Source organism: Saccopteryx leptura, chromosome 1, assembly GCF_036850995.1.
Source record: "Saccopteryx leptura isolate mSacLep1 chromosome 1, mSacLep1_pri_phased_curated, whole genome shotgun sequence".
Taxonomy (NCBI): Eukaryota; Metazoa; Chordata; class Mammalia; order Chiroptera; family Emballonuridae; genus Saccopteryx; species Saccopteryx leptura.
The window spans coordinates 211,394,755-211,406,032 of record NC_089503.1 but is presented as its reverse complement, the minus strand read 5'-3'; the positions used below and the strand labels follow the sequence as shown (position 1 = coordinate 211,406,032).

The 11,278-nt window shown below is 47.1% G+C and overlaps 1 protein-coding gene across 2 annotated transcripts in view; it reads left to right on the top strand.

Annotated features, from left to right (window-relative positions):
- The first annotated feature begins 2,234 nt into the window (after nucleotides 1–2,234).
- Nucleotides 2,235–11,278, top strand: part of MAML3 (mastermind like transcriptional coactivator 3) — a 410,214-nt gene continuing 401,170 nt past the window's right edge. For both annotated transcript variants that reach the window (XM_066385451.1, XM_066385440.1), the window contains exon 1: nucleotides 2,235–3,526. In XM_066385451.1, the coding sequence (XP_066241548.1) occupies nucleotides 3,065–3,526 (462 nt within the window). In that variant the 5' untranslated portion in view covers nucleotides 2,235–3,064. The remainder of the gene's footprint in view (nucleotides 3,527–11,278) is intronic.

Genomic DNA, 11,278 nt, shown 5'->3' with positions numbered 1-11,278 from the left:
GGGCAGCAAATTATACTGTGGCTATACAAGAATCGTTCCATTTATTCTTGGGGATCTCTAAGGTAAAGCTTCCAAGTATACCTCTCTACCTGCTGATCCCCCAAAGAGAAGGATGCCAATTCTTGTGTGTTTTTGGTTTCCCTTCATGATAGGAGAGGTAAACAGCTCGATGGGAATGCATGTTACGGCAGTTGTTGCTTTTTATCTCCCAGAATAACAAACTCTCAATGAAAAGTTAAATTGAAAGGCACAGGAAAAAGCTGGAATTAGAACCCAAGTCTCAAAACCGAATCAAGACCCTCCAAGTTGTTGCCTCTGTAAATCCAATTGTCATCTTGTGTGGCTGATGGAGGCACATGGAGTAGGAAGAAGGATAAGAATTCAACTACAGTGAAGAGAGATCAGAATTAATGTGGAGTCATGGCTTCCTCTTTACAGTGAAGCCTTGTGTTTCCTGAATTAATAGAGATATTATTTAGTAAATATGTGAAAGACAAAGGTCACTTTGTGAAGTCTTTTTCTTAAAATTTTAAATAATTTTCTCTGTTATTTTATGATGCTCTGACTTCTCGCTACGGGACTAATTCAGTTTAATTTTCTAGCAGGCTTGGAGGTGCAGTTATGATACAGAAGGCAGTATGCTGACTAACTAGCCCTCTGAAAAATTATGACAACTTGCAATGACAGATACTGTCCCACATTGGTTTCACTACTTAGAGAAAACTTCACACCATGTTAATCAATATTTTGCTGCCCATTTTATCATATAATCCAGTGGATGTTAAAGATATAGTTTACCATACAAACTTGATTAATTGGAGAAAAATATAGCTTCTTAGTGCTTACTTTATGAGGTTAGAAATAGCATCCAATGCTAATCTGCGATGCCAAGAAATGAAGATGGTTTAAATCAGATCTCATGAGTAATGCATGAGATCCAAAATTCTTTTATTCCTGGCTATTTTAGAAAACTGGGGTGTATTTTTATCCTAAACACTAATTCTATAAGATTTATTGAGATAATACAAAATGCCTTATTTTTAACAGCACACAATCAAGATTTTATCCTACTGATTATCACAGAAACATTGTTTATCCAATTTAGTTGTTTTTTTTTTTAAATTATGCGATGGGTTAAGTCCAGATTCAAGGATATTACATCTGATCCTTAATTGTTTTTTAAGATTGTCAATATCTGGAAAGATGATGGAAAGTTTTGATTGCTTTCTGTGGTTGCTATTCCATATTAATTGTACTTGTGAATTCATTTAAACAGAAAGAAATATATATAGTAATAAAGTAAGCCTGTTATTTTTGCTTGTTTTTGCTTTGGTCATGACAAACTGTGAAATGCTGTGTTTTTCCTATAGTTCTAGTCCATGAAATCTGCAATCTTTCCACTTGATTTACGAAGGGCCCTTAATTACTGCTTGTCATTAGCACCTAGTATTCAAAACAGTCTGTTAAAATGTACTGTTATGTTAGTATCACCTCCAAGTCCCTGCTTGCTTTATTTTAATTTTTTTTCCCAAGGGTAAGTAAAACAATAATTGCCTTAATGACAACAATCATTATGTACAGTGAATTAAATAATATTCCAAGTTTTTTGGTGCCTATTTCTTTTTGTTCGGAATTAGGTATTTGTGTGTTAAGATTGGCCTGGAGTTTAAAAAGATGTCCATAAGGAGGGTTATTACTAGGTAAGACTTATTACCTGGGTTTTAAAAACAAGTCACTCATTTGCCTTTTTCTTTCCACATGGATAGGGATGACAGACAACTGCTGTGAAGCCTCAACGTTTCTGCCCGGTCATGCAGTTCTGCACTATAATGCATAAATGTATAACAACTTGGGCTTGCTTGATACCTTGCTTGGAATAAGGAAATCCAGCCAGGCGCGTCCATGTAGCCCCTGCTCCACCTCCTGTGTGTGTGCGCGCGCGCGCGTCAAAAGTTGATTCATTCCCGAGATACACCAGAATTTTTCTTTTTCTTTTCTCTGGCAGCTCCGGTTCCCGCCTGGGTTGTAGTGAGCTTGGGGGCGTGGGAAGGGCGGAGAGCGCGAGGCTAGGGAGGCGGGTGCCGGTGCGTGCCGCGCCCGCTCCTGCAGGGTGAGAGTCCGGGCCGGGTTTTGCGCCGTGTCCCGGGGCTTGTCTCACGGCCTCCAGCCGCCGCCGCTGTCGTGTTTACTGAGCTCGCGCGTCCTGATATCACTCCGCTGGCATGGAGGAGGAGGAGGTGGAGGAGCGAGAGGAGGAGGAGGAGGAGGAGGCGGCGGCGGCGGCGAGCAGTTGATCATTGTGATGGTGGCAGGAGCAGCGGCGGCAGCGGCAGCCCAGCCGAGCGTTAGGGGCTGCTCTCCGCGCGGCGTTTTGCAAAGGACTTCACCGATCTACTTTTGCAGTCGCCTCGGACTGTCCATGTGTTTACTTCCCCCAGCCCGAGGATTCGATATCTAGGATCCTGTTTGAAATGCAACTGAGCAGCCAAAGTACTTTGAGAACACGGGGCGGCATAAACACCAAAACTTTTTTGTGGAAGGAAAATGCAATAAGCAAGCTTGCCGTTTTCCGATGCGGTGTGGAGTGAGTGTGTGTCGCGCGTGTCTGCACTGGAGGCATATGCTTGTGTGTGTACATGGGGTGTGTTTTTCGGTACGTAGGGAGAAAATGCTTGCCAACCACCGGAAATCTCCTGGAATTTATTAGAAAATAATGGATTATGAAAAGAAAGCAGGCGAGGAGCGGATCTCCCCTTGAGTTGCAACCCGATTTGCAGCTGGCTTAGTTTGTTGTGATTCTTTTTGTTAATAGGTGTCTGGTGGCATTCGGAGCCCCCCTTTTTTCTCCTTGATCTTTACAGTTTTTACAAAAAAGGAAACAAAAAACCCACCCCAAAATCTTTCCCCCCTTTTTTTCGCCCCGTCGGGATCGCTGTTTCCATCCATGTGCTTGCGTCTCCCCCGCGTTCCACTTAAACTATTTTAATCCTTGGACCCAAGGAGGAGGCTGATAGGGGGGGTGGATAAAAAAAGTTCTTCCAAAATAGTGTGCCCGGGGAGCAGGATGGGGGATTTCGCAGCCCCCGCTGCTGCCGCGAATGGCAGTAGTATTTGCATCAACAGTAGCCTGAACAGCAGCCTCGCCGGGGCCGGGATCGGTGTGAATAATACTCCCAATAGTACTCCAGCTGCTCCGAGTAGCAATCACCCCGCTGCCGGCTGCGGCGGCGGCTCCGGGGGCCCCGGCGGCGGCTCCGCGGCTGTCCCCAAGCACAGCACCGTAGTGGAGCGGCTCCGCCAGCGCATCGAAGGCTGCCGGCGGCACCACGTCAACTGCGAGAACAGGTACCAGCAGGCTCAGGTGGAGCAGCTAGAGCTGGAGCGCCGGGACACCGTGAGCCTCTACCAGCGCACCCTGGAGCAGAGGGCCAAGAAATCGGGCGCCGGCAAGCAGCAGCACCAGAGCAAACCCCAGCAAGATGCGGAGGCTGCCTCGGCGGAGCAGAGGAACCACACGCTAATCATGGTGAGGGCGCGCTGGCGGCGGGCATGGGGTGCGCGCGCGCGTTTGGGGGCGGGGGACTGGAGCTTCTTACAAGGGGGACGGGGTCTGATTTGCACGGTGGTCGAGGTGGGCTGAAGTCGAAAGGTTAACGCCAACTTTTCTAGGGGTAAGAGCTGCGGTCTCCGTTACCTGTTAATCTGTCAGGGTTGTCAGATTTGGGGAAGAGGGGGCGAGAGGGGAGAAGCCAGTCACGACTGCGAGAGGCGGAGGGAGCCTGGAGGAGCGGCGGAGGGAGGCACTAGAAAAGTTTTTTTCCCCTCTCCTTTTCTTAGATACTGATTTGAAAGAGAGTGAACCTAGAGTTGAAACCTCGCTCCTCCTCTTCACTGCTCCCACCCCACCCCTGCCAATGCTTCCTCACCTCCCAGACCCGTCCCCCTTCGCCCACCCCTCCCCGCACATCCGTCGGGTGCGGGGAGAAATTGATGCTGTCGCAGATTCTGGGCGGGCACCAGTCCCTCAATCTACGGGGACAGGAGGGGGACGCGAGAGGCTCTCGCCCTGCACTCCCCGGCTTGCCCCCTTTGGGCTGAGAAAGTCTGAGAGTTTTGTGAATGAACTTTGAAGTGGGTGAGAAGCCAGCGAGAATGGCTGCGCGCGCGCGCGCCTTCGCGGGAACGCGCGCGGATGCTGGCCGCAGACCTGGGGCTGGCTCGGCAGGTGGAGCAGCGGGTAGTGTCGAGGGGGTCCAACAGCCCCATAGGGCGGGGGGGGAGAACTGCGTCCTCAGTCTGCACCAGAACTCCCCACCACGCGACTTCGCTGGGGATTGCGTAGCCTCCTCTTAAACTTGCGTGCACTGAACCTCTATGTTTCAACCCCGCCAACTTTCCAGGCCCGCCTAATAAACCCTGAGGAGTGGATGGTAGCAGGGAGGTGAAAGAGTCTTAAATGGCTGGGTGGGTGGGTTCAAGGTAGACTGAGCAGCCAATGGCTTAACTTCTTGAGGAGGAAGGGGCAGTTCCCACCCCCCTAACCCTGAGGGTAGAATCCTTTCTCTTATCTCCTCTTTCAGGTTCTTTAGCTCCCCTTTCGAGGTGGGGGTGGGGGCAGGCCGGAAGCTCGGAAAGGTGTCTGCAGCCCCTTCCCCCACCTCGCCACCCGTGTTAGGGAGCCGCGGGTGTGCGGAGCGGGCGGGGTGGTGGGAATCCGGGAGTGCGGAGCGCCTTTTCCTGTTTCTCCGGCACACCGCACCTCGATCGGCGGCCCTCGCAGTGTGCGGTTGATAAATCGCACACGTCCCGGGTCTGGGAGTCATCGGCGCCGGGGGTGGTGCCGGTGCCGCCGCCGCAGGCTAACGCCGGGCGCTCCGGCCGGCGCTCGGTGACAAAGAGCCGGCTTGGGGGAGGGGAAGAGGCGAGGCCGCCGCATTTGCTCCCTATGCTTTTCCACCTCCCCCGCCCCGCACGTGAAGAGGAACAATTTGTTTATCTTGGCCTTCTAGAATCCTGCCCTCCTCCCTGTTCTCCGAGGCCGCCCAGCCCCTCCTCTCTCCCCTCCCTCCTGGGCGCGATCCTGCCCAGTCCCGCCGGCAGCACCTTCCTCCTCCCCTTTCTTTCCCAGCTTGTCCTCCTTCAGCCCTCCCGCCCGCTTTTCCCCTCCCTTCTGGGACGCGGCCGTGGGGGAGGAAGCGGGAAACGCTTTGTCCGCCTCGCGGCCCAGCTTGGCCCCGGAGGCCGCCGGCTAGGAGGGGCGCGGCGCCCCCCGGCCCTGCCTCCTCCCTGTGACCGCCCCGCCCTGCTCCTCTGGTAGCCGAGCCTGCCCGGCGCGCGAAGAAGAGGCGGATTTGGTTTTGGGGAAGGACGGGTGTTACAGAGTCAGGCAGGGCGGTTCTCTCTTTACAAACAGGAAGCCGAAAACCACTGGCACACTGTAGTTTGTCTGATTGTACCCGGAGGCGGGGCCGGCCCTGCGTCTTGACTGTATCTCCCGCGCCCTCCTCGAACCAATTTCTCTCGGGTCCGCCTTGGCTCTTCTCCCCGCCCCCCTCGCACTCTTCCGTGGATCTGGAGACTCACTTTGTGAACCTAAGACTAATGCAGGATTTGCAAGGCTATAAGGATTTCATCCTTGTCTACTCCACGCCCCCTTTTCAAGTGTTTATACGCGCGGATTGCTTAGAAAGAGGTTGCTCCCAAATCTCAGTCCCACGAAATCTCCCCCGACCTTTGGGGATGGAGGACTGCTGTGGCCTGACCTTGCCAGCTGGGCACCGCTGGAACAAAAGCCCGCGCCATTCCCTGTGTTCTGTCGCTTTTCATCGCGGGGCGACCGCAGTAGTTTGCGGGCAGAAAGTTTTGTGTTCGGGTTGTGTTCTTTCTAGGTTGCCACATGTGCCCTCGGAGGGGTCCAGGGAAGGACTCCGGGTGCCGCGACTGGGTTCTAACACACCCGCAGGTGGAAGCGAGCCCAAGGTCCTGACGTTACCTGGAAGGAGGTAGCAAGCCCAAGCCAGAGCTTGCTTTTGAAAATGGAAAGAGACTGCTTATTTGAATGGATGAGACCTAAGCTGTAGATCTCATAGTGAATCCCAGTCCAGCAACTAAAAAGACTTGGGAAACGATTGCCTGAAAATAACATTTTAAAAATCAATTTTGTGACAATTTAACCTGTTTATTAGACTGATGTCAACACCAAGGTTATGTGCTGACCGAAGTATATTCTAGCTTCAACTGTATTTCACAGATCCATCTCCAGCTGAGATCAGTGGCTAGTATGGGTGATGAATGTAATGAAAATAAACAGCCTGAAAACTTAAGCCAACTTAGAATTGCATGTAAATTCTATGTACTACGACCAGGACAAAAAACCCCACCATCCTCTACAAGTTATTTTTCCTTTAAAAAGATGTAGTTTAAGAATTCACATTAGCTCCTGAAATGAAAGAGTATTTTAATTTACCTTATGTATGAGATCAAATCTTGAAAACAGAGGTTGCAAAGAAAATGTTGATCTTGATTTTCTTGAATTGGCTGCTGGTTTATAGTTGTGCTGTGGTGGGGCACAGAGCAATTATATTTAGTTCCCAGATTGGGCTCTCTATTTGGGAAGCCCTAAAGAAAAGCAATAATCAACTGGAGCCAAATAATAATAAGGGTGATGATCAAAATAAAGACGAGTAGAATTCTTTTCTGTTTTATTGCTATTGTTTACCTTTATAGGACCAATATGTCCAAAGTACTAAATATCGATTAGTTCTCTTTCTGCCTGGCTTGGGTGAAGCAGGCTGTCTAATCAGGGCTTTACCTCTTGATTTGTTTTCTTATCTTACACATTTACGAGTATATCCATGAAAAACGTACAAAAAACAAATGAGCAAACAAAAAGCAGGTGGTTGAGGTGAAAGAGAAAGCTTCCTTGAGTCTAGGCTTGGATGGGGGGGCCTGGGTTTTGTGTGGGTCTCTCATAGCCCTGTTAGAAAGCTGGTAGCACAGGCCTGGGATTAAAGCTACATCACCTCAGGTAGTTCTGGATTTGTAGTTGAATCTCTGTGCTCCAGCCCACAATTTATACAGAAGTGTTCCCCCCTAAGATGAATTTAATTTCACCTGTTAGAGAGTCTCAGTTGAAAACTAGTTACTTTTCCTAAAATAGTTTTATTTGTGGTAACTGGAGGAAACATTGTTCATTCTCTGTAAGTGGGCTGCACTCCTGCTTGAAAATTTAAGATATATTCCAACTGACAAATTCATTTTCAAGCCAAAGACAGACGGCCTTGACAGAGGTGCAATCATTCAGGCACACCAGAATGCATGTCAGTGCAGTCTTCAGAAATTTCAAAATGGTGGTAGTCTGCCTTGACCTGGATAAGTCCTGTGTTTTCATAACCTTTTCACTATATTAGCACCATCATAATTTTCAGAGCATGCTTAATGTATATGCAGCTTCCAGACTGCAGGAATCCAGGTGATTCCTGCTCTGAAGAGTTTATGACATAAAATTCATTTGGTGATAAACATATTAATTATTGAATACTGGAGAAAACTAGCCTGTGCAGAATGTACTCATCCAGTCCTGCAGTAGATCCAGGAAATGTCAGTGTATCAGCCCATTGCTAAACCTCCTTATAAATGAGTCTGGTTTCCTGTTTCTTACCCTGCTGAAGGTAAATTGCTTGCTCAAGACCCACGTTTTTTGGGCAAACTTGTAATGTCAGACCATTTGTAAGTCTTTCCTTTTCTTTTCATTGGCTTCCCTATTCTGTTCTAGGTAAGACTAACAGGTGTCTCTTGAAAAGCCTTCTGTAGCCCAATAGCTCTGGAAGTTTGTGAAAAACTTTTCGAAATTTCACTTGCTTTGTGTTTTTTTTTTCTTTTAAATTTTAAGAAGCATTTTCCCCACCCAAAGCTCCAATGCATATTAATTGTTATTTGTGTTCTTTGATTGTCATGCATTTTATGCGGTACTGGGCAGCCAGGGATCAGAAAAGTAGAAGCAGAGTTAGTTAATCATTAATCATAATCTATAAAATGCTCTCAGGCTGAGTTGGTTCCCAAGGAAAGCTGAGTTTTCAGGCCAGGAATACAGGTGACACTTTCCATCCTGTCTCATTAGAATTAGAAGGGCAAGTTTCAGAGCCTTTGTAGGTTTTCTGCTGACCTATATGAGGAAAATAAACAGTTCAGGTGCGTGGTTTACTCATATTTCTGTAAGAAAAAGGATTTTAAACATTACTTCTCTGACACCAAGAGCCAACTGTTGTTAAAGAGGTTTCTTGACAGGGTTCTTCCATTTGGTGAGATAATGGGGGAGGTCTCTGTCCCTCCCTCCCTCTACCCCCTCTCTGTCCCTCTCTCTCCTTCTCTCTCCCTCTCTCTCCCTCTCCCTCCCTCCCTCATTTCTACCTTCCCTCCTTCCATCCCACCCTCCTCTCCCCTTCGTGTGCTGCACACATAGAAGGAATCTAGTGTGATAAACCATGTTGCACATTACATAGTAATTCTTGGACACATTCAAAGTACTTATGTTTTATTTAATGCCATTTAGGGAATTTTATTTGTGATTAGTGCTCTATTTTGGTTAATTAACAGCCCTGTATTCTTGAGTTTAGGATGGCCAAATTCTGTCATCTTTTCCACATTACCCATTATAGACAACTGTGAAATCAATCAATCAGACATCAGAGTCTTAGACAGATGAACATAATATCTGCCTTTTAACGATCCCAAATAGCTTTGCGTTTTTCACTCTGTTATTCAGAGCTGGTTTTCAGTTTGCAGATCCTGTGGCTGCTGGCTTTGTTTTTCCTTCCCCCTCCTGCTGCCAACCTTTTGGTCTTTTCACTGACCGTTAGCACCTTTGCCAAAGAGTAAGAAGAAGCAGTAAGAAGAGAGATTTAATTTTGGTGCTTACAACTCTCTTAACTAGTAAAATCATTGGGTGAGATATCAGTTTTTTGGATCAATTATGGATTTGGTTTTGCATACCATTTACTCTTCATTAGCACACATGAAAAAGAATAGACTAAATTTAGAAGTTCCCTTCATTCCTTCAGCAATATTACTACATGGTATGAAGTAGTGCTTCCTAGAAGCGAAGGTGCTCAATCACACTCTTGCATCCAAGACTTGGGCAATGGATGTTCTCTGTAGCTTTTAGTATTATTCTAGTTAGGTTTCAGGGGATAGCAGGTGGCTTGTTTTTTCATCAGCAGTAGGCCTAATGCCAGTGACTTCTCAACAGCTTCAGGCTGAGTTATATCCCCTTCTCATGATATTTGAAGTAAAATACTATGCTCTACTTTCCTATGACTTGTCATTGGTTTCTGCCCAAGAAAGCTGATTTATAGACTACTGTTCCCAAGTCTTCGGATCCTCCAAATTATATTTTCATTAAAAATACAGCATGCTTTCCAGAGAGACACATTCCAAAAATTCATCATGCTCGTGAGTTGGAAATGTAAATCAGACATCACCAAGAACTAATTGATTATTCTTAACTCATAAAAAAAAACTTTTTGTGTTCACAAATCAAAGAAAATTTAAAGAACTAAAGAAATAACATTAGATAAGATGACTCAGAAGATGGAGTTGAGAGCCTATTACATAATAAATGCTTCAAGATCACATTCCAAGAAGGATGGAACCGTTTCTTGTTTGTTTGTTTGTTTGTTTTAGCCTACCTTTTGAGCTGTGGATAAGCAACTCCATTTAGGAAAGAAGTAGAGCATTCCCTATGGCCAAATACACACAGGCATAGAAAAAAAAATGACTGCTGGTGGCTCAGGGTTTTTTTAAGGCAAGCTGTGCATACTGTCCTTGGGGGAATTTAATAAAAATCTCAAAGGGCGTACAGTACTTCCTCTGACATAAGGAAAGTGATTCCTGAAGAAGAATTCAGACACTTCTTTTTAATTATATTGGTTGAAATGACCTTTATGCTGAAGTACTATCTTTTAAAATACGAATAACTAATATTCATCCTCCTTAGCCATGGCTTAACAACTTAGAAAACTTAAGTGGAATATTTAATTTTTAACTAACCTCCAGAATTTCCTTTCTAACTCCCTCAGTCTCCATCCTGTTGGGTAAAACATGGTTCTGCCACATTTCCTGTTGTGAATTCTTCGGCATTTGCTTGGGCACGTGAAGACGTTTTTAGGATACATACTGTGTATCCTCCCTCTCAGAAGGTCTTTCTCCACCTGCAGAAAACTGAGGTCTGGACAGGCGCGTCTGTCCCTGCAAAGGAAGAGGTTGAAGTGCCCCGAGCCTGTCTGTGCCCACTTAACCTGGGTCGTAGCTGTGACTCCAAGGCTTGCACGACTCTAAAAGACAAGCTCTGTAGTGCCCTTTATCCTCACAGTGGTTGCTTATTTTCTTTGATTGTTTGATAGATTCTGAGAGTAGCTCTGATTGAGCGTGAATCTAAAGGGACCGGTGCCCAGGGATGGAGCTGTAAGGAAGGGGCAGTAAGTCAGGTGGCAGAGGCTGGAGGAGTTGAGGGGCTGGCTCAGTTGGAGTGGCTGACCACGGAGAGAGACAGAAGACAGATGCTGGGTTTTGCTCATTTGTCCTAAACAGACAGCATCCTGGTGCTTTGACAGTTGACAGAGGTAAAGGATGCTTGTTGTAATCCCTTCAGAACCTGCAGACTTTACTAAAATGCAGATATGTATTTTCCAAGGCTAATGGCCATATTGTTTGTGTACAAGAAGAAATCATCTTCCTAGACTATTGTAACGCACAGTTAAGTTACCACTACAGCCATTCGAATGGATTTACTGTAGGTTTCCTTTAAGTCGGCGATTTTTATTCTATGGAGGTTGTGCCCTCCTCCACCCCCAAATGTGGCAGCACTGGGAGACATTCTGGTTGTCACAACAGGAGGGGTGCTACTGCTGTCTAGTGGGTAGAAGCCAGCCGTGTGGCTAGACAGCCTGCAGTGCGGCCACAGCAGGCTTACCTGGTCCAAATGTCAGCGTTGCTGCTGTTGAGAAACCCTGCTTTAAACAAGGGTCTAGGGCAGGGGTCCCCAAACTACAGCTCGTGGGCCACATGCGGCCCCCTGAGGCCATTTATCCGGCCCCCGCCGCACTTCCAGAAGGGGCACCTCTTTCATTGGTGGTCAGTGAGAGGAGCACAGGATACATCCGCATCCTGTGCTCCTGGACGGCACTGCAAAGCACGGTGTTGCTCATGTACAGTACTACTTCTGGTGACGCGGGATGCATGCGTCACGGCTCCGGAAGCGCATCATATCACTTGTTACGGC